General features: G+C 55.7%; 1 protein-coding gene across 6 annotated transcripts in view; it reads left to right on the forward strand.

Moving 5' to 3' along the window:
* Nucleotides 1–8,649: 8,649 nt before the first annotated feature.
* The window catches only part of SCUBE3 (signal peptide, CUB domain and EGF like domain containing 3), a 37,176-nt gene continuing 20,775 nt past the window's right edge, over nucleotides 8,650–25,050 (forward strand). For 4 of the 6 annotated variants that reach the window (XM_068159844.1, XM_068159845.1, XM_068159848.1 and 1 more), the window contains exons 1-6: nucleotides 8,650–9,135; nucleotides 18,510–18,632; nucleotides 18,757–18,882; nucleotides 21,797–21,931; nucleotides 24,364–24,489; nucleotides 24,826–24,942. In XM_068159844.1, the coding sequence (XP_068015945.1) occupies nucleotides 9,033–9,135; nucleotides 18,510–18,632; nucleotides 18,757–18,882; nucleotides 21,797–21,931; nucleotides 24,364–24,489; nucleotides 24,826–24,942 (730 nt within the window). In that variant the 5' untranslated portion in view covers nucleotides 8,650–9,032. The remainder of the gene's footprint in view (nucleotides 9,136–18,509; nucleotides 18,633–18,756; nucleotides 18,883–21,796; nucleotides 21,932–24,363; nucleotides 24,490–24,825; nucleotides 24,943–25,050) is intronic. The other 2 variants (XM_068159847.1, XM_068159849.1) reach the window with 1 other exon arrangement.

A 25,050-nucleotide genomic window follows, 5' to 3' on the forward strand; every position in this document is an offset into this window, starting at 1 on the left:
TGGAGCTCAGATAGGACTGGGAGACATACACAGAGCTGGGGAGATGATCCTTGCCCCATCAGACACCCCCAGGCCCAGAGCTGGGTTTGGATTCCACGCGCAAAGTGCTGGTTCCCTGTCTCTGGAGCATCTTCACAACTGCTGCCTTGACCTGATTCTGACTTGGTGGAGCGTTTGGCTCCGGTGAGGCTGCAGTACAGGGAGGCCCAAACCACACACAGTGCTCAGGGAGGGATCCTGCTCCAAAGCAAAAAAAAGTTCAAAGGTGTTTTTGGCTTAATGTGGTTTATCTAAATTGCTTTCTTTTGTTAATCTGGATTAACACAAATGCTCTTAGAACCACTGACTGGGGAAGGTTTTGCTCTGCTGCTCTGACCAGGACAGGCTTTTCCGAAGGGAAAAAGCTCGAGCTGGGAAAACAAAACACATCAGGTCCTGTCCCAGGTGAACAGAGCAAGGTTGGGTTTATTCCTGCTGCCCAAATCCAAGGAGTCATTTTGAAGGTTGTGCTTGGCACCTAATGACCCTCATGAGAGGAGCAGCTGAGGGACTTGGAGTTATCCAGCCTGGAGGAGAGGAGGCTGAGGGGATAGCTCATTGCTCTCTACAGCTCCCTGAAAGGAGGCTGGAGCCAGGTTGGGGTTGGACTCTTCTCCCAAGTGATAGGACAAGAAGAAATAGCTTCAAGTTGCACCAGGGCAGGTTTAGGTTGGACATTAGAAGAAAATTCTCCACTGAAAGGGTTCTCGAAGCCTGGCACAGGCTGCCCATGGAGGTGGTTGAATCCCCATCCCTGGAGGGGTTTCAGACTCCCTGGAGGGGTTTCAGAGTTGCAGAGATGTGGTGCTGAGGTCCATGGATTAGCCCCAGGCTTGGTAGAGTTAGAGAATGGTTGGACTGGAGGATCTTAAAGGGCTTTTCCACCCACAGCAAGTCCATGCCTGACTGACTTCCCCCTGCTGCCAGCAGAGGATTAATCCCCCTCTTCTCTCTGGGGCACTGTGAACCCCTTTTCTGGCCGGGGTGCCAAAGCAGTTGGCATCGTTAGTTAATGAACTTCAAGGTAAATTGGAGGTCAAGCCCAGATTTGGAGGTGGTGGTGGGCACGAGCGTGACCCAAGGAGCCATGTGATGTGGGCCACGTCCTGGAGAGGCAGGTGATCCCCTTGCCTCTCCCCAGGGCTGGGATTAGGAGAGATTTTACAGCTGAGTGGCTGGGCTCATGTTAAGATTTGGTCTGCAGTGGCTGAGCCCCTCTGGCTCCTTGTCAGAAAGGACTTGTTAGGGTTTTTACAGCCATGTTGCACATCAGGAGGATGGTTCATGCCTGCCAAGTCCCTGGGAGAGATCCCCCTTTGCATCTGCAGGGAATTCCCACCTTGAGAATAGGCAGGGAAACACCCAGAGTGGAAACTGGAACCCGGGAGGGTTTGGAGAGACATGTCTCAGGTCTGCGCATTCACCTGAGACCTGGCTGTGCTTTCTTGCCCTGCAAAGCCTTCTTGTGCAGCCTCAGTGCAGCTCAGTTCCTCCTGTGTCATGGGGAGGGGAACCCTTTCCACCCTTTCATGGATTCACAGAATGGTTTGGGTTGGAAGGGACACTAAGGATCATCCAAGTCCAACCCCTGCCGTGGGCAGGGACACCTCCCACCAGCCCAGATTGCTCAAGGCCTCATCCAGCCTGGCCTTGAACATGCCAAGGGAGGAGGCATCCACAGCCTCCCTGGGCAACCTGTGCCAGTGTCTCCCCACCCTCACTCTAAAGAATTTCTTTTGCATTCTTAGAGGCCTTTTCCAGCCCAAACAATTCCATGGTTCTGTGGCCCGGGATGCTCAGGAGCCATGGGGAGGGGGCCAGAGACTCATCAGGCAGTGGCAGAGCAGCTCCAGGAAGGCTCCAGAGAGGCTCCAGCTCCCAGCAGCCACAAGCAGGAATGCTGAGCTGCAGTGGAAGTTGTAAGCAGGACCTGGGTACTGCCCAAAGAAAACCAGGGGACTCCCTCCTGCCCCTGCCCCAGCCAAACAGCAGAGTAGCAGTTTCTGTGACGTGCTGTGGCTGGGTAGTTCCTTTGCCTGCCCCCTGATCAGCAGGAATAAATGTGGCAGTGTGCAATAATGTTCATTTCAGGGGAGGGTAAATATAGAAAGGAAAACCTGCTGAGAGCAAGCCATTTATTTCTGCCTCTGGAAGCCTCTGCCCATAAACAGTCAGTCCTGCCCAGCTGGAAAATCCCAGTGTGGTTTCCTTGGCCATCCCAGAAGGAGATTTTCTTTCCTCTAGGTGAAGAAGTTCCTTTTAAATTAAAGAAAGGTCATAATGGCATCTTACTTCCAGCTGCCCCGGGGTGGCTGGGGGCTCCTTGGCACACTGAGGCTGCTCTGTTCTGCTAAACTGCTCTGGTGCAAGATCATGGAGGAGATCCTGCAGGGCTTTCCCAGCTGGTGGTGCTGAGGGAGCCTCATTCTTTGGGGTCTCCTTGTTCTGCTGGTGATGGGCTCGGGGGTTCACCAGAGCTGCATGTGTGGGGTTAAATCACCCAGCTTCTGGGGGTGCCGGTGGGGAAGGATCCTAGGATGTGCCTGGGGTGGATCTTGGGAGCCACACTCAGGAGATCGGGGGGGGTGGGGGGTGGGTGAGCTGTGCTGAGATCACACTGGACCAGGAATCCTCTGGAGAGTGTGCCAAGGACAACAGGACAGTGAGGACTGTCGGAGCATCTGTCATGCCAACAGCTGGGGTGAGCCACTGCAGCACAGGAGAGACCCCAAACCAGCATCTGAGCAGAGAGCTGAGGGAGGTGGGAGCCCCTTGTCTCATCCAGGCTCTGCTGTCCCTCCTCTATCACAAAAATAGCACCAAGGAACCGTGCAGGGGACAGCAAAGCAGGCAGCTGGCACTGGCCGGCTGCCCCGTGCCGGCTCCCGGTGGCTGACACCGGCCGGGCAGGAGCCCACTCCCGGCTCTGCAGCTTCCTGCCCTCGCTCAGGGTCTCTCCGTGTTTTCCAGCAGGCTTTGGATTTGGCTCGGGCTCGCCTTGGTTTCCGAAGGCAAGAGGCTGTTAAGTCTCTTGGAAGAATGAATTAATTAGCGAATGCCTTTGGTCAGGTCAGTGCCCTGGAGCAGGGCTTTAAAGCGGCTCCTGCGTGGAAGGCTCCTGCTACCCCCAGGGTTTTCAGAGCTGTGCCTCCAGCATCCTGGAGGAGCACTTTGGAAAATAAAAGGGTGGGGTGGAAAAGCCTCCCCGCTCCTTTCTCCCTCCCTGCCACCCCTCTCCCCAAGGTGGTGTTGGCTCCGTGGGTGACATTTGTGTAAGCAACAAAATATTGCCGCAGCGGCCGGGCTCTGGCTGCGCCTCTGGAAACAAGCTGCAGCCTTGTTAAGCTGTGGATGGAAACGCAAGGGGCAGAGGGGCTGACATCTTACACGGGCAGGCAAATAACCCCTGCCTCACTGCGGCACGGAAACACCCAGCCGCTAACGAGGCTCCCTCCGCCCGGGGGGGCTGGGCTTGTCCCCGAGATTCCCAAACTATTTTGAAGGAGAGAAGGGCCACCTCTGAACACGAGGCTGGTGTCACAGGTGCTGAGCTAACCTTTGCCGTGGGTGCTGGCCCCAGGATCTCCAGTGGGTGTGGCAAACAGCTGCTTGCACCCAGTACAGCCCAACACAAGGCCAGCTGCAGCGCTGGCAGAGGACATGGGTTTGCCCTGTGCAGGCAGTGGGTGTGATGTGACACAGCAGCCTGTACCCGCAGGCCTCACCTCAGAGCTTCCGTTCACCTGTGTGGGACACAAAATGCATTCATGGGCTCACAGAAGCCTTTAGGCTGGAAAAGACCCCTGAGAGTCCAACCATAAACCCAGCACTGCCAGCTCACCACCAAACCATGGCCCTCAGCACCACATCTCCACAGCTCTGAAACACCTCCAGGGATGATGATGCCACCATCTTCCTGGGCAACCTGGGCCAGGGCTCGACAACAAACCTGTCCTAGTGAAATCCCACCCAAAGCCCCTTCCTTCTCCACCCATGTCCTGACAAGGACCTGCCAGTTGAGGTGCCCATGCTGATGGCAGAGCAGGAGGAGATAAAAGCCCCAGGGAGCATGCAGCGAGTGTGCTGCAACAGCCACCCCGGGGTGGCTGTACCCACTCCAGCTGAGTGCCCAGGAATTCTTCTGGAATAAGAGCCTGCCTATTTCTGTAAGAGCTGATGTCACCAGGAAAGCTGTTATAAATCCAGCTGGAAAAAGGGACCCTTATTCTGGGATCAGTGTGGTTAGTGGTTAGCTGGCAGCAGGGCTATTCCTGGCGCTGCCATCGACCTTCCTGGTCACCTCAGCCTGTGTCACCTCCTGCTGCAGCCTGGGCACTACAAACAAGAGCTTTCTCCTCAGGCAGCTGTTTGGGAAGCTCTGTGACACTGGAAAAAAGGTGTCACAGGGTGACAGGCAGTCATTGAGTGGGACCTGGTGCTTTTTTACCCACCTTGGAGCCATCCTGATAAAATTGTAGTGTGGGGAGATGAGAGACGCAGCCAGGGGACTGTCTGAGGTGCTCATGCCTGGGCCCTTGCTGTGGGACTGGGGCTGGAGAGCTTTCCCGACTTGGGAATAGGGAGCTTTCCTCTCTGCTTTTATAAATAGTCTATTCTCTTCTGAGCTGGAGACCACCCGTCATAAAAGTGGTGGAAGCCACAGGAACATCGTGGCTGGGCTGCAGAGGATGCCAGCTTGCCTCCCAGCTCCGTGTCCTTTCCCAGTGGATTTTCCAGAGCCACTGACCCTCCCGGCAGCCCCAGCTGCTGGAATTCCCTCTGGGAATGCAATAACAAACTGGCGAGGGCTGGTGTCCCCCTCCCCATCTTTCCCAAAGTCCCCTGGCAAACCGTAGATGGGAGAGTTCCAAGTGCAAATGTGTGTGTGCTAATGGGAAATGAATTGCCTCTTGCCCTGGAGCCTCTGCAGCTTGAGGAAAACAAGGCAGGGGCTAGGAATGACCTCACATCGCCTCCCAGGGAATGTTTTGCCGGATGAGGGGGGGAGAGGCGGCATCAAGACAGCACAATGTATGGATCTCCCTCCCTGTGTAAACATCCCTGTAGCTGCAGAAGCCTCTTAAAGCCCCGGCCGAGAGGAGGCAGCGGCTTTGATCTGGGGCTGTGGTTGCTGTTTGCCAGCACGGATCCCTTCTTCTTTTAATTTTGCTGCAAATTAAAAAAATGCCTGTTGTGATCTTTCTGCTTTTATTCCTTGGCTAGGGAGCAGGGCAGGGTGCAGTAAATTTTCATTACTCCCCATGTAACCGTTTCAGCATGGTCGACAATCCCTCGCCGTCTCTTCAGCGCCGCAGCACAATGGACCAAACCTCCTGGCCCTCCGTGGAGCCAACAGCAAATGGATTTTGCCCAGAGGTGCGCAACGGGGAGTGGAGGCAGCGGGGAGGAGAGTCCTGCCACCTCCTGTCCTGCCCGAGACACACACACGTGTGCACGCACGCACGCACTTGTGCACCCCCGACAAGGGCTGGCAGTGTTGTCCTGATGCCTTTGATGGCTCCAGAGAGGGCTCCCAGGGCCGGACCCGCGCCAGCCCCGTGCCGCGGCAGCAGGAGCTGGTACGGAGCCGCCGGGGCCCGAGCACCAGGCTGTCCTGCAAGCGATTTCAGTGTGGTTCATGGCCCTTGCTCCAGACTCCCTCTGAGACCTCGGGCATCTCCAGCTGCCTGACTTTCTCCATCTGTGTGCTGGGCAGGGGGATGGCCCCGTGCTCAGAGGGGCACCATGGTGTGTCACCCCAGGACCTCCCTTGGCCCCCCTTCCACCCAACGAGGCGCTGCAAATACCACTATATTTAATTCTTTAAAGCCTTTCTGAACATCAGCAGCTCACCCCAGCCCCACTGCCTTGCTGTGGTGCTTTGCAACCCTGCTGGAGGAGCAAGGGTTGAAGTGGTTTAATTGCCATCCCTGGATGTATTTAAAAGCTATCTGGATATGGTGCTCAGGGATATGGTGCAGCCATGGCCCTGGCAGATAATGGTTGGTCTTGAGAACAAGGCTCACAAGGAGCAGCTGAGAGAGCTGGGGTTGTTTAGTCTGGACAAAAGGAGGGGAGACCTCATTGCTCTCTACAACTCCCCTGAAAGGAGGCTGGAGCCAGGTGGGACTTGGTCTCTTTTTCCTAGTCTCAGGTGATAGAAGGAGAGGAAATGGCCTGAAATTGTGCCAGGTCAGGGACTGGCAGAGGCTGCCCAGGGAGGTGGTGGAGTCCTCATCCCTGGAGGTGTCCAAGAACATGGACATGGCACTTTGGGACAGGGTGTAGTGGCCATGGTGGTATTGGGTTGATAGTTGGACTGGATGGTCTTGGAGGCCTTTCCCAACCCAAACAATTCCATGATTCTATGGTCCTGGAGGTCCTTTCCAGCCATAGTGAGTCTGTAACATGGGGGTCAGGCCCTTCACTCTCCAATGCTGCCATCAACCTGCTTTCAAAAGCAAGGCACAGGTTTAATGGGCAGCACTTGGCCAGAGCCCCAGCCCAGCAGTCTGGGCCCGAGTGAGGTTTTGCCGGGTCCCTGCTGGGTCCCTGCCGGGTCCCTGGCTGCTGCCGTACGGCTGCCAGCGCTGAGTGCTGTGATGCACATGGAGCTGTGTATTCAGGGCTGGGTTCTGGCTGTTTGTACTGATGTGTGAACCTGTAATTTAGCAGCTGGGTTATAAATCAGCACCGCTGAGAGTCCTGTCCCTCGTGCCTTGAGATCAGCCTCCAGATTTAGAAGACAGGTTAGAGAAGTGAACAAAAGAAAGGAGGTCTGTGGCGTTCTGCCTCTGCCTGTGATGATAAAGGATCACAGGATGGGATGTGAACATGTCCTGCTCCAAGGTGTGGTGACCAGGGCAGGTGAGCAGAGCCTCTGTATTTTGAGACTTGAGGGCATTTTGAGTCTGCTCTTGAAACAGCCCTAAGAGAGCTTTGTGTTTGCACAGCAAATCCCAGCCTGAAAGAAAAGTGCTGCCACAGCTGCTGAGCTCATGGTCGCAGGAGGGTGCTGGACACCCCACTGGCATGGGCTGCGAGGTCCAGAGGCCCTTCCTGCTTGGCACTGCATTCCAAGAGGAGCAGCCTTCATCCCCAAGAGCTTCTGGTGTAGGAGCAGGTAAGATAAGGGCCACTCAGACTCCCCTGGCTCCGGCTTCACCATGCCAACATGGATTTGAACCCTGGAGATTTGCACTGGGTGTAAGGGACCTGTCTGTGGATCTGTCCTCCAGCTGATGCTGGTCTTCTGCTGCCCTGGATTTGGTTCCTACATGGGCTTTTGACCTCAGTGCTTTGTCTGGGGGACTCACTGGCAGCAGGCAGAGCTCCATGGGTGTGGGATGGCTCCACAGGGCCAGGAGGGAGTCTTGCCCTTGGCCTCTGTCTTTGGGAAGATCCAGCTCCCAGTTTTCACAGGTGCTGCTCTCCTGGTCCAGTTGTCCAGCATCTTCCTGTCTAAAGCAGACCTACTCCTTCAGGTCCCCTGCTCGGGGAAGGTCCCTGTCCCGTGAAAGCATCACTGGACTAAGGGATTCTTCATCATCCTCCCAGCTGCAATCCCTCCCCTCGTCTCCACATGGGTGCCTTGGCTCAGCTGGATGTTGTCCATCACCTCCAGCCTCCTTCATTGTATCTTTAGGGGTTATCAGGACAAAAGGGGATAGGAGAGGCTGCAGAAGCAGCACGGTGGGCTGAAGGACCATGGGGGATGCCATGGGCAGGATGACTGCTGGGGCCATGGCATCCCACAGCCCTGGACAGGTGAGATTACCACAGACCTTCCCCCCAGCCACATTCCCAGCTCTCAGCCTTATCTCCTGCTGCATTTTCCTGGCTGGTGATGCCTCACATGACTCAGGGAGCAGAAACACCCCCAGGAAAGAGATGGTGGCAGCAAGCTCAGTGCAGGGACAGCCACGGGTTGTGGCAGAGGGTCTCCCTGTGCTCTGGGATGCCGGCTGCAGGGGGCCAGGCTGCGAGAGGCTCCTGCAAGCAAAAAAAAAACCCACCCACCTTGAATGGTTCAGAAAGGTCTTTTTCTTGCCCCTTCCACCCTTATTTCCCATTCCCCCTCCCCACCTCTCTCTTGCAAACAGCAGAGCTGTTCTCCAGTCCCACTTTCTGCCAACCCAGCACCCCAAGACGCTCCTACAGCTGCCGAGCCCAGCCAGGTGGTGCCATCTGCAAACTCTTTTTGTTCCTTACCGATACATTTTTCCTTCCCCTTTTCTTTCCCACTCATTGCCTTCCCCTGCCCACCCCCCTCACCCTCCCCACCTCCCCTCCCCACCACCCCGAGCCCTTGCCTGGCCGAGGGGCTGCGAGGTGCGGGCTGGGTCTGGGGGTTGCGGGGGCTTTGCATTGATGCATTGATCGCCCATGGTCTCTGCCTGACCTCCCTGCTCCCAGGGAAGCAGTCTCCATGGCTACTGGCCCTTCTCCTCCAGCGCAGACTGTAAATTCCTGCAGGCAAAGCCCAGCCTTGGGGGTGCGAGGGGGGAGCCGGGAAGGAGTAACCAAAGCCAAATAGAAAGAAAGAAAGGGCTGGGAGAAAAAGGGCGTTGCTTGGATGGGGCTCTCCTTTCCACTCCCCTTTCTCAGGTCCCCAGCACCAGGGCAAGGCGCCTGCTTCCCCCCTCCAGCGCTTGCTGCTCCTGCTGCTGCTCTCTTGCAAAACTGGAATTGGCTGGGATTATTTAAGGGAAAAAAAAAAAAGCAAGGATCAGAGCAGCCGCCAGAGAGAGGGCGATAGAGTCCACTTTCCTCCAACTGCCCTGGGTCTCCTTCCCTCACTCTCTTCTTTAGCAACACCAAGAGCCCCAAACTGAACCCAGAGCAGCTTTTTCCATCAGTTCAGTTCCCTTCCTTCCCTCTGTCTCACACACGGCAAGGAGCGAGCCCCTTCCTCCTCTTGATTTCCCTTTGCATGCTCAGCCTCTTGTTTCTTTTAAAGCACTAGAATCCCCCTGTCTTGCCCCCACTCCTCCATGCAGACTGGGATTGCCATGGGAGCTTTGCAGATTGCTGGATTTTCCATCCTTCTCTTTCTCCACCACTCTGGAAACACGCTGGCAAATAAAGCCAGTCAAGGTAAGAGAAAATTCTTCCCAGCTCGAAGGGTTGCTGTTTGATGTTGTGTGCTGGGCAGCCGGACCTCCCTCCTTAGAGCTGGGGCTTTCTGTGCAGCAGGCTGGAGAATTAGCAGCAATAACAACAAACAGTGGAGGGGATTTTAAACCTGCCTCTGCCTCTGCCTGGGGTTGGGTTTTGTGAACTCTTGCTGGGGCTGTGTTTCTCACACTGTGTTTGTTTGGTTCGGACTCTTATCTCGAGGTGAAGGGTGTAGAAAATGAGGGTAGGCAAAGCCTGCACCTATCACAGGGCAAATGCTGTTATTTGGATGAGTTTGTGAGGGCTCGGGGGGGCTCCTCTGGTTTTCAGGTGTCAGTAGGATGAGGATAACACCCAGAGCAGTGTGGGCAAGGAGGGCTGCTTTCAGTCTGGCTGAGAGCGAAGGGAGAGCAGAGCGGGTGTCTGGTGCTGGGAGCCTGCATCTGCGCTTGTGTGGGTTACCCAGGCAGGGGGTGAACATCCAGTGCTGGGCTGGAAGGGTTTGGGCTGGAAAAAAACTTCGGGGAGCTAAGCAAAGAAAACCTGAATAGATAGGGAAACTCATTCCCTGTTTATAGGGAGGGGGGGAGGAAAAGAGACGTGTCCTAGCACTACCAGCTCCAGGCTTTGCTGTTTCACCGGTGGCTCCCAGTATCAAGCCTGGAATTCTCCACAAAGGTCCACACGGAGCTTTCTGTATGGTCCCTCCATCCCTCCAGGTTTTCTGTAGCACCGCTATATTTAGCTCGGGTCTCTCCACACACATGCAGCCCTGTGTGCGTGGTCCTGCTGCCTGTCTCCGAAGGGGTTTTCATCCTTCGGTCACCACTTACTGTTCAACCTCTTGGCTTTTCTTCTGCTCCTTTTTTCTCTATGGCACTTAGCAGTGTGTAAGGTTTCTCCCAGCCCAGCCTCGGCTCTGGCTGTTGTAGGAGCTGCTGTTTCTGCGGAGGGTGAGATGGAATAAGGTGTGAAGGAACATCGGAGCGCAGGGCGGCCCCGAGGCTCTTCCTGGAGGCACATTTCAGCCACACACACATGGGTGCCCCGAGCCCTGTCACCGACCGAGTCAGAAGGAATTTCAAGGCTGTTGTCTTATCTGCTTCAAGTCTTTTTAAAACAATAGGACACTTTTCAGGAGGGCAGCCTGGGCAAGCACAAGGGAGATTTTCCAGGGCAAAGGTTTGGTAAGGAAGCATCCAGCTTCTTGCAAAGCTTTATGATGTAGGCTCAGAAAGGAATGCTTAGGTTTTTATCCCCCCTCAAATTATCTCGAGTGTATGCATTGCTTTCATTTCTTATCATAATATTTATTTATTAAGGCCTTTTGGTTTCCAGTTCCATTTAAGCCTGAGCCAGAATTGCATTAAAATAGCAAAGTAAAATTCCATCGTGCAGAGACTTGACAGATCCCTTCAGGGAAGGAGTGGGGGTGGAGAGAGGTGAGCTCAATCCTGCGCCGGGTAATCACCGCCGCACGCCTGGGACAGGGCTGGCTCCTCCTGGTGAAGGCAATGAGTAGACCCGGGGGGTTCTGAACGCTCTGCACCTGGGGGCTTTGTGGAGGAGAGTTAACCCAGATGCTGCTGCTGGGTGGGCTCTGTGGGCTGCTGAGAGAGAGGCAGCTATGGAGAGGTGAAGGTTGGTGCCTGTAGAGACGTGAGGGCTCTGGGCAGGGCTGGACCCGCTTGGTATTGAAACTGCAAGGGAGATGCCCCAAGAAAGGGCTACACATCGCCTCACTGCCCTCACCAAAGCCTTGGCCCTTCCAGGATCCAGCCACTCTCACCAAGTGGCTGTCATGGCTGGGGACTGCTCCTGTCTCCTTGGGGGGGCTGCTTTTGCTGTGATAACATCACACCGTGGTGGGGCTCGCTGGCTCATTTCTCACACTGAATTACTCTAGAAAGTTTAGTCTGTAGGGAAGGAAGGATTTAGCAGAGCTGTCCACCAGGCCTGGAGGGTGCCTCCCAGAGGACCCTGCAGGGTTATTGGGTCACTTTAGTGCTAGGAATGCTTTCAAGAGGAGAACTGACCATGTAAATCCAAATAACCCCCGAGGAGGCTCCTGACACACTAAGCTGGGATGAAGTCTCCCTGTGGTCCCCATGCCAAGCTGCCTGAAAATCCCCAAGAAGCTGCTGTGCCCACAGCTCTCCTGGGTTTGGACAGATAATGCCACCCCCAGTCCTATCCTCTAACCCATCAGTCCATCTCACAGCCTGCCAGGCAGAAGAGTCTGTCCTGAGCTCCTACTCTCAGTGGAATGGAGTCCTTGCCCATCATCTGTTGGCCTTGGAGAGGATGGAGCCCCAGGGCTGGCAGATTTGCACCTTTTTTTGTACCAGGGAGTGCCTGGATCTGCCCTTGCCTCACTCCTCTGGCAGCACCCCCGTAACTGGAGCCACGTCACAGGATTCAGCACCTTTTCCTGCAGCTGGGCTGAACATCCCCTTGGATGGGACCAGGGAAATGGGGCCGGGAAGGAGATGCAGCAACAACCTGGGGGACTCTGGTGCTCCAGTTGGCATCCCCTGGCACTCCCACAGCCCCATCCACCCACCCAGTGATGGGTCCTGAGTGGACCCCAGCCCCAGCCCAGCTCAGTAGTCACCTGTGAGCAAAAGCAGCCCTTTTGGCTAGTGCCAGCCAGGGAGGGAGCCTCCATCCCATGGGGCAGGCATTGGTGGGGATGCACCTGCAGATCTACGCTGCCAGCCTTCAGGGGGTTATGGATATATGTTTAATTTTTGGTTAGGAGGCTAAAATTTTCCAATTGCAGCCTGGAGATGCTGTTGGATTGCCCTCCCCTCTCCACCAAACCTCCTCCCCCCTGGCCTCCACTTTCCTCCCCTCTCGTGCAGTCACAGTGTGTGACTGTTGTGCCTGTCCCCTCCACCCCTCTGAAATATGAAATGTAAAACTGTAAACACTGCAGCGTGCAGCAGTTCAAAGGAGAGCTTTGACTGAGGGCTCCAACATGCCTGTGCTGAGATTAAAAAGGGGAGCTGGGGGGAGGTAGGAAGGAGGCAAGAAGAGGGTTTTTTATAACTGCCAACAGGAGGATAAATATGCAGACACCTTGAGTCTTCCAGCACTGAGGGGTGCTGCTGTCTCCAAACTGCCCAGGTTTTATTTCCAGTGCTCTCAGCTTTACAGGGATTTTTCCCTTTGCAGATGGTCACACCAGAGCAATCCATTTAGGAAAAAATCTGCATGAATAACCTTAACCTTCACTTTCAAAGTTGCAAGTCCCCTGGGAGGCTTTAGGAGAAGTCTGGGACGGCAAATAAAGTTTGCTCTGTCTTGCGGCGCTGGGGGACGCCCGACCGGCCTCGCTTCAGCCTTGCTCACTGAGATCTTGTGCTAGCTGCTCCCCCAGCTGAAAACAAACACAGCCTGGGCCTGAGTTTTTGTGAGGCAGGGCTGGGTCAGGCCAATAAGCCAAAGGAGCAACAACAATGCCCCTGGGAGATGAGCATGCTGCTGGTGTGAGGCATCAGACTTTCCTCGGGGAAATCATGGCTGAGCTGGATGACCTAAAGGTCCTTGAAAGGACCCTTCCAACCCAAACCATTCCATGATGCTGTGTTGGTCTCTTCTCCCTAGTAACAAGTGATAGGATGAGAGGAAATGGCCTCAAGTTGCACGAGGGGAGGTTTAGGCTGCGCATTAGAAGAAAGTTCTTCGCTGAGAGGGTTCTCAAAGCCTGGCACAGGCTGCCCCGGGAGGTGGCTGAATCCCCATCCTTGGAGGGGTTTGCAGAGGTGTGGTGCTCAGGGCCACGGTTTAGCCCCAGCCCTGGTAGAGTTAGAGAAGGGTTGGGCTGGATGAGCTTTTCCAACCAAAAGGATTCTGTGATTCTATGAACGAAACTGAAGCAAACAGGATTGGCACAAGGAAGTAGGATGGGGATGGAGAGAATGTTTTCAAACCAGGGGATGCCAGATCTGGGCTTCATCAGGATGAATGCAGGGGATGAGGAACTCAACCCAGCTCTGTCCTTGAAGGACTGGGAACTGTCAGTGGCAGACAAAAAATACCCTAGTGGGGTGCTGTCATCTTTGGAGAAGCAAAACCTGGGATGAGGGGGGCATAGTGGGGTGTGGGTATGGAACAAAGGGGCCACAAGACTGGGAACCCCCTCCGGTCCCCCCTGCAGCTTGTGGTTCCTTGTCCCTCATCCTGTTCCATCACTCTGCATGGCCAAGAGCTGTGGTAGGGACTTGGTTCTGAGTGAGCCCAAGGAGCTGCCAGCTTGGGAGCAGCCTGGATGCATGATAGGCGTGGTGGCTTGTTGCTCCATTCACATGTGGTGGCTCAAGGCAGCCCAAATGAAGCCCCTCCTGAAGCCCCCTCCACCCCCATCAACCCTTCCCCTGGGGAGATGCTGTGGCTTTTTTTCCTTTTTCCTTTGTTTTTTGTTGTTTTTTTTTTTTTTCCCAGTGTTTGGGCTTGATGCTCTTCAAGGTCTTTTCCAACCTTGATGATTCGGTGATCCTATGATCTTTGGCCAATTTGGCACCAAGCCACCCACAAAACATCTTCCTCCCCTTTGGCCAGCCCCTGGCCGTGCCCTGAGCCTGTCCTGCCTGCGTCGCCCAGGTGAACAAATGATTAATAAAGTGCAGCAGAGTGTCTGAGGTGGTTATTAATGCCCTGCTAAAAGGGGCTACTGAAGTTATAAAGCTTTAATTTGGCTTTAAGGCTGAATGGAAACTCCACATGTCTGCCAACAGCTACACACAGCCCCGCACAGGCAGGCTGCTAATGTCTATCTGTGCCTGTATAAAAACCAGGAATTAAATTAATTTGAAGGAAGAAGCTGAAGGGCTTCAAGAATAGAGAAATGTCATGGTGGGTTTGGTCTTTTAGGGGGGTTCTGGCTGGTTTTCACTGCTCCATCTCAGCCCTCTCTTCAGACTTGGGGCCCTGAGCAACCCAGTCTAGTGGAGGTGTCCCTGTCCATGGCAGGGGGATTTGAACCAGATGACCTTTAAGGCCCTTTCCAACCCAAACCATTCCATGAACCTGTTTGCACATTCAGCCTTTGGATAAAACCATCTTTTATTGTGTGTTATTTGTCATCTACAACAGAACAAGAGAGTGAGGGCAGAGCCTCAGCCCACACTCTCCAAATCCATGAGCTGTGCTTTATCCCCACTCACCATCGCCCAACACCGCAGGGCAGGGCACAGGCCTGGCACCCGGGGTGCCCATGGGCTCTGCCACCACCTGCACTGCCAGCCTCGGTCTAACCCTTTGCTGGGTGCTGCGGCTGGGGGTGCTGGGCGATCCCCCCCTGCTCTTCAGCAGCTCCAAATGGCAGTGCGGAGCAGCCAGCTGCCTGCGCTGCCTTTGAAATGGAGAAGAAAGCTGCAGCTGGAGCGGAACGGGGCCCAGCAGCCAGCCTGGAAAATCCCACCCACAACGGAATCAGATCACAGCCTGGGGCAAGCGCAGCTCCTGCCCCCCACCACAACCCCTGCGCCGCCTGGCAGCCGTGCCCAGGGTGCTCTTTGCCTTCTGACCAGCCCTCGCTGGTCCCAGCGAACGGCTGGGTCAGGAGATGGGACAGGGTGGGGAGCAGGGGCCTCTGGAGGTCAGTAGCAACCCTGGTCCCCAGCAGGACTCAGCATCTTCCTTGAGATGTAATTCCCTGCCTGGTGCAAAACCCCTCAGGTCTGGGGCATGATGTGCCCATCCCTGTCATCTGCTTTGGGCCAATCTGGGCAACTTTGGGTGAAGAAGGGCAGCAGGGAGGTTGTGGGTGCCCCTTTCCTGGAGGACTTCAGAGTCAGGCTGGATGAGGCCTTGAGCAGCCTGGGCTGGTGGGAGCTGTCCCTGCCATGGCAGGGGGTTGCAGCTGGATGAATTCAAGGTGCCTTACAAGCTAAACCCTTCTGTGCCTCTATGACTCTTTGGTTACTCTGCTTTGGAGGGGGTTTGAAGTCAACAATCTCTGGAGGTCCTTTCCACCCCTACCAATGTGTGAATCCATTCTATGAACTGTGGCTGAAGATGGGCATCGTGTGTCATTCATGGAGCTCTACAGGGCATCCTGGCTGGTGAACCCCCCCGAAAATACCCTCCTGCATTTGGGACCTTGCCTTCAAAAGGACCCCCCCCCAGCAGGGAGATGAGCAGGGCACACTGGAGAGAGCAAAGAGGGATGGGAATGTCAGCAAAGGAGGTTGTGGTAAAAAGCTCTTTGCTTGGCTTTGAATGAAATCCCTCAGGCTGGGGTACCTGCAGCATGGCTGCCTGCGTTCCTTTGGATGGAGAAGGCTCTCCTGTGGGAACAGCTGGCCGCCCTGCGTGGGAAAACGCTGCTTGTGTGGACAGAAAATGCAAACCCTTCAGTTTTCAGAGGGCTTTTTGGTTTGGGTTTGTTTGTTTGCTTGTTTGTTTTTCTTTCACTACATCATTCCTGAAGAAGACTTCTGAGGAGCCAGAATTTCAGCAGTCTGAAATGAGGATCTTTGCCAGTCTCAGGATGGTTCCTGGGATGCTGCAGAGGGTATTTATTCATGCTTCCCACACACACAAACTTTTTTCTCCCCTTTTTTCACCCCCAATCCTGTAACCTTTATGATGTCTCCAGCACTGGGAAAATGACAGAGTGGTAAATGTGTAATGTTTTCTTTTGTGCTTCTGCCACTGTGTCACCGTTCCAAAGTTAGAGGCAGTTTGGAGTAACAGAATGGAAAGGGGAGGAGGAAAGGGGAGGGAAAGAGAGAGAGAAAAAATAGGGCTCCAGAGATGCTGAGGGGCTTGAAACATCTCTGTGATGAGGAAGGTCTGAGGGACTTGGAGCTTTAGCCTAGAGAAGACTGAGGGTTGATCTCATCAATGCTGATCAATACTTTAAAGGTGGGTGTCAAGAGCATGGGGCTGGCCATGTTCAGTGTTGCCCAGTGCCAGGACAAGGGTGATGGGCACAGACTGGGACCTCAGAAATTCATCTGAACGTGAGGAGGAACTTCTGTAATTTAAGAGTGATGGAGCCCTGGAGCAGGCTGCCCAGGGAGGTGCTGGAGCCTCCAGCTCTGGGCACATTCCAAACCCACCTGGACACTGTAATGCTGTGTGACCTTCTCTAGATGACTCTGCCTTGGGCTGGGTGATCTCCAGAGGCCCTTTCCAACCCCTGCCAGTCTGGGATAAAACACACAGGGGTGTGAGTGGGAAAGGCTCCACGTGGACATGGGTCATTGTATGGAGCCTGAGGGCTCAGGAAGAAAAAGAAATAGAAAATAACCCCCAAAAAAGGGAGATTTCCAGCAAAAGGCTGAGAAAATGTCAAAGATGTGATGTCTGATGAATGCTTTGTGTTTTCCCTGGTTTTCAGGGGAGGGAGATGGGGAATGATGAATGGACTGAGCTGTTCAGGTGCTGGCTCCCACCTGTGCATCAGGGTGGGTGCCCAAGGTGCACCAGACCTGTTCTCCAGACCCTTCACCAGCTTCTCTGAAAACACTCCAGCCCCTCAGTGTCCTTCTTGGAGTCATGGTCCCAAAATAGAATCCAGTATTCAAGGTGTGGGGTGGCCATGCCCCAGAGTAGGGATGGAGTTCACAGCCACATGTGAAGGTTGGCTGGGGAGGAACCAAACCTGAACCACACTCAGCTCCCCAAAGGGACAACAGCCCCCACGAGCCTCTGTGGCACCCCCGGTGCAGGATGGGTTGCAAGCCTCTGGCCGAGGATGCCACTGGGTGCTGGGCATGTCACAGAGCAGGGCGGGTGGCGTTGGGTGCTGTGGGTGCTGGTGGCCAGGGTGCCGGTCCCCCATGCAATCCCCTCCAGCATCCCCGCCGCGGTGGGTCACTCCAGCCAGTGATTAACAGCCCACGGGAGGCCGTGGTGGCCGTGGGCCACGGCCAATGTCAAGCAACAAATATGATGCAGGCTGTAAATATTTAGACAAAGGCAGGCGCGTGCCGCCCCCCGCCGCCGGCAGAGCTCTCCCCCCGCTGACTCACAGCTCCCGGGGTGGCCGGGACAAGGCTCAGGACAGCAGTCCTGTGGCCGTGGCCCCCATCCCACTGGGACTGACAGGGAACTTTCGTGTCTTTAGGGACATCCTGGTGCAATTCTGTTCTTGGGGCTGCTGAGAAACAGCTGTTTAAAAGCGTTTGAGAGCATCACAGCCTCGGGCTCTTCACTGAGTACAGGGAAGCTGGAGGACCCTCATATCCCTCTTCCCTGGTGGGACCATCTCGATGGAGAATGTAGGGGAATCTCCTGTGTAGGAGAAGCAGCACTGACCCTCCCCATATGCATGTGGAGCCAGAGTGGGGAGCCTGGGGTGCTCTGGGAGACCCAGCTGCTGTGCACCACTGCCAGCCAGTGAGGGATGTGCCCACTCCAGGGCACCACATCCCCCTTACTGCCTGATCAGAGAAGGCAGAGAGCAGCCAGGTGAGCAGCCTCGTACTCACAAACCTCCACCCCACATGCTGGAGACTTATCTGCTTCACAAATAATTAAAACCTCCACTCTGTGGCCTCCTGATAGGGCAAACCCTTGGGCGTCGCCCTTCTAGGGCATGGCTGGTGCACAATGGGTGCTCTGGGTACCACGATGCTGCATCCCAGATCAGTGGATTGAGGGGCAAAAGGGGATGAGGGCAACACGGATTTTGGCTGTGGCCCTGAGGAAGCCTTGATGTTTTCCCCCGTTCTTCCTCTCACTTCCCACTCCCAGCTCCCAGGTTTATTTAGTGCGGTCCCTGCTAATTCGTGCACATTCCTGCGCCTAAGAATAGCAGCGATGACGACTGTTTGGGTGACTGCTGAGCTCAGGAAGCAGCTAATTGGAGACAGAGACTTTCACCTCTGCTTAGGCTGGCTCCAGCCTGCACTGCGGGCGCCTGGGCAGCGTTTCCTATCATCAGACATGGGAAAAGGGCCGAGGAGTCCCCTGGTGGCTCCTATGAGACAGGGGACACAGGTGGTGCTGTTCGGGAGCAGTGCCGGCAGTGCAGTGTGTGCCACAGTGAGCCCATCGCCCGTGGTGTCAGGGCTGGATGTGACAGAACGACTGAGGAGCAAGGCAGCTCTCTTTGGCCTTGCTGGTTCATGGACTGGTTGAAAAGCTGGAGGCTGCTTGGTTTCATTGCCTCAGGTGGGGATGGCTCCAGTGGGGAGATGGAGAGCTCCCTGGGCTCTGCCCATCACTGTCCTGCCTCTCCCTAGTGCTCCACCAGCTTTCCACATTGCACCCCCAGGTCTCCTTATCTCTCCCTGGCCTTTCTCCATCACTCCCTTGTCACTCCCCATCACTCCCTCAGTTATCCCCATCACTTCCATCCCAGGCTCTCCCCATTGCTTCCCTCACCTCTCTTGCAGATGTTGACGAGTGTGTGGAGGGCACTGACAACTGCCACATCGATGCCATCTGCCAGAACACCCCCAAGTCCTACAAGTGCATCTGCAAGTCTGGCTACACCGGTGACGGGAGGCACTGCAAAGGTAAGGGCACAATATCAACTGGGTCACAAACATGCTGGAGATGGAGAGCAGCACCCATGCAGTGAGTTGTGTCCATCCTCAGCTAGGGCAGCCCCATAGCTCTCCTCCTTTCCTCTGCCCACAGATGTGGATGAGTGTGAGAGGGAAGACAATGCAGGCTGTGTCCACGAGTGCGTCAACATCCCTGGCAACTATCGCTGCACCTGCTACGATGGCTTCCACCTGGCACACGATGGCCACAACTGCCTGGGTAAGGAGAGGCCCCTGGCACTCACCAGGGTGGGACACTGATATGTCATGGCCACATGACTCTGTCACCTTGGGACCAGCCTGCTGGCTGCCTTTCCTGAGCTCTGGCGGCCCCCACCAGACCCATTGCAGAGACAGGGGACGGTGTTGGCACTCCCAGGGCAGCAAGCCAGCTGCAGACATGTGCCGTGCTGTGCTGGCTTGCAGGGGACATGGGGGGACACCGAGGGAGGATGCTCTGTGCTGGGGAAAAAAATGCTCCATGTGTCCATTCATGGACTAGAGGATGCTGAGGTAGGGCACAGCGGGGAGGGCTGGGTTCGGGGATGCTGAGCACAAGCCACAGCCTCCCTGAAGCCGCATCCTGCTGCAGCGAGCAGCCGGGCTGGCGGCTCTGCTCTGCGGCCAGCGGGGCTCACCCGAGCCCTGCCGCCCTCTCCGCTCGTGCTTGAGGTCAGCCCTGCACCTGCCAAAATAGATGAGTTCATACCAAATACGGTGGGGATGGGAACCGGCGAAGGGACTGGGTAAATAATCCCCGTGCCAAGACAAACCCAGCATCTGCCTACGGAGCAGCCGCGCATCCTCCCCGCCGCTTCCCACCTCCCCAAACTCCATCCGGCCGCGGCCAAGCCAAAGCTCCCGGCAGAGCCCCGGGGTTGGCCGCGCCCCGGCGCCCGCTTCCTCCCATGGTACCCACGGGTGGGATCAACAGGGCACGGAACCGCCTGCCTTCCCCCCGCCTGCAGCTCGTGCTACGTGGTAATTAGTGTCTGCGGAGGGGTCATTAATGAGCTCATCACTAGGAGGAGGGGGAAGGGATTATGGCCACATACGCTTTGCATTAATCACCATCACCGGGACCTTCGCAGCCTCCTCGGGGAGGGGGGAGATTTACACAGCTGGGAGGAGGCGCGGGCGGCTCTGCCTTCCTCTCTCGGGGGAGGATGAGCCGGAGAAGAAAGAAAAGCCGGGCACGGCGAGCCGCAGACGTCATGTGTTTAGAGAGCGGAGTGGGAGGGATGGAGGTGGCTGGGGAGCAGCCGGGTGAGGGGGGAACCGGGGGGAACGGCAGCCCCAGCGAGGCTCATCTCAGCCGCGTTATTTTCCCAGAAGGATGGTGAAGGCGCAGCACCTGGAGCCCATTTTACCGATGAGGACGCAGACATCCTCAGAGGTCCAGTTGGGTTTGCTTAGCGGTCATTCTCTGGAGGCAGCAAGGATGAACACGGGCAGGTTTCCTACTTTCTCCTTCCTCCTCATCCTGACTGTGCATTGCCTGTAGGCATCCCCTCTTGGCCAGATGAAACAGAAGCAGAGCAAAGCAGGCACACATGCCTGAGCTTTACCGGCGCCATGGAGAGCGGCGGAGCCAAACGCGGGTCAGGGTGCTGGTTGGAGCTCACCAGCTCCCATATTACCCATTCCAGACGACTTTTTGAACCAGGACAGGAATTCGAGCCCCCGTCCTGACATGGGCCCTGCTGGCTTCTGCCCATCTCCATTGTGTTTAATAAAATAGGTATTAGAGCAGCAGGGTCTCGTTTCAGCCATCGGGTTTGAACGGCTGCCTCCTCGTTCTAGTGCAGAGCTCCAAGGAGAAACTGCAGGACGTTAAGCCCTTGATATAAGTGGGAAGATTTGAAGAGAGTTATTGGCATCTGCAGGACATAGCTTGGCTGGGGTGAGCCCTGGAGGAAGCTGCAAGCCTCCTGCCACAACAGAGGATGTCTCTTTTGTCTGTGGCTGCAGCCTGGCTGTCAGCCCAAGCCTGTCCCGTGGGTGCCTAGCTGTGAGATGATGGTTTCAACACCTCCTTTCCAAGGTAGGAGGTTTCCAGGGTGCTCCTGTGCTGTGTTTCCATAGCAGTTTCCAGTCAGAGCTGCAGCCTCTGGTTTGATTTCTGAGTATCCCCAGGCTTGCAGCATCCACCAGGGCTTGTCTGGGGCAGGGCATCCACCCGTTGCTTTGCCCAGAAGCAAGGGGTTTGGGTGTGTGCAGCTCAGGGAGAAGGCTGGTCCTGGGAGACCCTGGCTGGAACCCCCGGCACGTGCCCAGCTCGATTCCAGTGTTTCCGTCGGGCTCAGCTTTCCCCTCGGCCGCCGGCTCTGCAACGCTCGAGTTCAGGGGAGGTTTTCTTTGGCACGGGGCCCCTCGCTCCCCAGCCCCAGGACCGCGGGTGGAGGGGGCAGGGGCGGCTGCAGCAGGGGTTTGTCTCTGCCTCAGCCTGGCATTTCAGCTGCTCTGGAACCTCAGGGCACCAGAGGGTTGAGCCTGGACTGTTGTCTCCAAAACCCTTCTGGAGAGAGCGATGGGCTCTTGCTCTTCACTGAGTGAGGGATTTGCAGGGATGGAGCAGGAACAGCCCGGGGTGAAGGCATCGCCACTGCCACAGATGCACATCTCGAGGCCCTTCCAGCCTTGGTTTGTTAAAGCAAACCAGGCAGGATGGCAGCAGAGCTGCCAGGGATTTGAATCTCCTTGTAAGAAATTATCCCTGCTCCGGGCTAAGGTTTCCCAGATCCCCTTAATGAAGTGCAGGCATCCCCAGCCAGCAGCAGGCTCAGAGGGGCTGGAAGAGTGGAATGGCTACAGCCAGCATCCTGGCCAAGCTTCCTGGGTGCTTTGAGGGTCCTAGGGCAAGGAGAATCTTTTTCCCTGCGGTTTGGCATTCCCACCTGCACAATGAAACCTTTTTTGTCATCAGCTGGAGAAGATGCACAGCCTCTGAGCCCCACTCCTTGATGGGTTTTGCCTTCGACCCCTGCAGGCTCAAGACAGCCTAGGGAGACCTGGGGGGATCACAGATGTAAAGCAAAACTGATTTGCTACTTAGCAAATCTGTCACACCCCATTCCCCATCCCCTCAGCATGCCACAGAGCCACACTCACCCCATGTCACCTTCCCTTTGCAGACCTGGACGAGTGCTCAGAGGGCAATGGCGGCTGCCAGCAGACCTGTGTCAATATGATGGGCAGCTATGAGTGCTTCTGCCGGGAGGGCTTCTTCCTCAGTGACAACCAACACACCTGCATCCAGCGTCCTGAAGGTCAGTGCCTGCTGCTCCCCAACCTGGGGCACCCACTGTCATCTGTGTTTATTGGGCAGTTCTCTCCCTGTGCTGCAAGGTAATCAAAACACCTCCAGCACAAAGCCCTCAGAGGCCCTTCAGTCTCACACGGTGTCACTGAAGGGAGGACGTTCATCCTGTATCCAGAGTGGTTTGTTAAGTGAAAGGTACCCAGAGAGCCTCACAGCACCCTGCAAAGCTCCCCTTCTCCTGCCAGGCCTGGTGCAGGACTGAGTCCTTCATCCTGGAATCAGCTCTAAATTGCTGCTGTCTGGAGAAATTCTTTTGCAAGAATAGGAGGAAATGAGAGGTTTGTGTCTCTGCTGATTTTTATCTTCACTGCTTGGTAAAGCCAGCCGAGTGCGTTTTGCTTTGCTTTCCTCCTTCCCAGCTGCATTGGTCCCTCCAGCTTCTGAGGGAACATTGCCCATCCCAGGATGGCTCAGCCATGGTGGCATCTCCCATGTCTCCATTCCCTGTATGCCCAGGAGGGGTGGAGCTGCTTCAACCCCTGGTCATGCAGTGGGTGGCAGGTGCTGGGCTTTGAGCTGAAGGGTTGCAGAGCGTCTTTGGTCCAGGGATGTCTGTGTTACTTCTGCACCCTGACATAGATCTCAGAGCAGCTCTGTGGTCCCCAAGCTTGGGCTCACAATCAGCTGCTGAGGATGAGGTGTGGGAGGGTTGTAGCTGATCCCCAGTGAGCCTGAAAAAGGCAGAGAGCTGCAGACAACCTGAGGTCTGATGTTCAAGCCCATTCTGACTTACACCTGGCTCCCAGGCACTGCCAAGGCAGAAGTGTTTGGTGTGAGAGAGCCATGGCTGCTTCCTTCTTTCTGGGATTCTTGCCAGCTCCTTCTCTCTTCTACCCTGCCAGGATGCTTTCTTCTTTCCCTCTGCTCTTCCTCTGTTTCTCAGTATCCCTCTTGCTTTCATCTCTCCCTCCTCAGCAGAGGGGATGAAAAGCTGCTGGGCTGTGGGACGGATCCCAGGAGCCCCTTCCTGCAGCACTGAGACACTGCCACTCCCTCTCACCAGTCCCTCCTAGTAAGGAGAGGCCAAGGGTTAGGACTCACTGCATATTGTCACACTTAGCCCAAAGATGACAGCAGAGTCCCCAAAAGCAAAAGGAAGGTCTTGGGATGATGGTTGTACTTGACAATCTCAGAGCAGTTCTATGAGTCTGTGACAAGCAGGGTCCTGACATGGTGCAAGAGCAGATGATGACATTGTACAGAGAGAAAAGATTAAGGGAGGTGCAAAGCTCAAGGGCTCCTTTCTTGGGCAGCAGTTGTAGGCACCAGGGGTTTGCTGTGTCCCAGCATCATGCAGCAGAGGAGGGTGCTATGCCCAGGTGGCATCTCAGAATCGTTTTGGTTGGACAAGACTCACAAGGTCATTGAGTCCAACCATTAAGCCAGCACTGCCAGGTCACCACTAACCCATGTCCCTCAGCACCACATCTACAAGGCCTTGAAACCCCTTCCTATGAATGCTTGGTGTTTCCCTTGACTCCAATGGAATCTTTCCTCCTTCTCCTGCCCCAGGCTCTTGGCAGCCCAGTGGCTTGCTGCTCTGTCCAGTTCCCCATCCTGACAGTGGCATCTTTCACCCTATGGTGGGCTCAACACGGAGTGCCTGGAAAGGAGCCGACTCCCTCCCTCTGCCACAAAAAGGCCCTGAGCAGGCAATTTGCATCTCCTGGAGGCCATCCCTGGCTTGCTGTGGGTTTTGTTAAATGCCTCATAAACTCCTGACAATGCCCTGCTTGGCATCTGCTGAAGACAGCTTTCTGCAGCTGGGTGTCCCCATGCCCCAAGAGAGGCTAAGGCAGAGGAAGGCTGTGGACAGGTCAGCAAGAGAGAAATGGCAGCTCCCCAAACCATCACTGCCCAGGGGCTGCCAGCATGTGAACCCTTCTGGAGTTATTAATTCCTCCATACCCTCCAGAGGCTTGGGGCTCTTCCCAGCAGAGCAGCTCCAGAGCTGTCCCCACCAGCAGCCATCTCTGGCTCCCCAAAACTCTTCCTTGGACAATGCCATGGCTGCCAGCCTGGGGCTCTGCATTCACAACCATGCTCGCCTGTCCTCCTCGTCTGTCAAAAATGGACTGCATCATTCCTTCCTGTCAGTGCCAGGCAGGGATGGTGGGCAGCAGCAGCTTCTGCACCCCATGCTTGCCCCAAGGTATGGCAGCAGGGTCTCCCCCAAGCCAGCGTGAGGGAAACCAAGGGTTCAGAGCTCCAGGGTGGCTTTGTCCACCTCCCTCAGCTGCTCTGTGCCAGGAAGTGCTCCTTTTGTGGCACTGCCTGAGGTTATCCTCTCCCCATCTCCCCTTCCCCATTTCACCCCACACATCTTGTCACTGCCTTGGGAGCTTTGGGATCTTTATTTTGCTTCCTTCTCTCCATCAGAAGGAATGAACTGCATGAATAAGAACCATGGCTGTGCCCACATCTGCCGGGAGACCCCCAAGGGGGGCATCGCCTGCGAGTGCCGCCCTGGCTTTGAGCTCACCAAGAACCAGCGTGACTGCAAACGTAAGGAGCATTCCAGGGATGGGGACACTGCTTCCCAGGGCCCCCTAACCTTGTCCTCATGGTACAGACACCCCTTGGCCCTGCTGCAAAGCCCTAACCCCTTGGTTTATTGAACCTGAAGCCCTCTGGCATGCATGGCTCTGCATCTGTTGCCCTTCACAGAATCACAGAGCTGTTGAGCTTGGAACAGACCTCTGATCTTATGCAGTCCAACTGCTCACCCAGAGTGCAGGGCCCCCCAGTGCTGCTAAGCCACTGCCACCAAACCACTTCCCCACAGGTGGGCAAGAGGGGGGCTGGGGCTCTGGGTCACAGTCGGTGCTTTACCTCTCACAGTGACCTGCAACTACGGGAATGGGGGCTGCCAGCACACCTGCGACGACACCGAACAGGGGCCCAAGTGTGGCTGCCACGTCAAGTTCCTGCTGCACTCGGATGGCGTCACCTGCATCGGTAGGTGCGAGCCCGCGCCTGGCTGGCACAGGGCTCGGGGCGCAGGGTGCCTCAGCTTGCTCCCTGGGCACTTTGCCCTTGGCAGACAGAGGAAGGCTTTGGGGATGA

This window comes from Melanerpes formicivorus, unplaced genomic scaffold (genome assembly GCF_026170545.1).
Source record: "Melanerpes formicivorus ecotype bairdi unplaced genomic scaffold, bMelFor1.0.p_v2 SCAF_46, whole genome shotgun sequence".
NCBI lineage: Eukaryota > Metazoa > Chordata > Aves > Piciformes > Picidae > Melanerpes > Melanerpes formicivorus.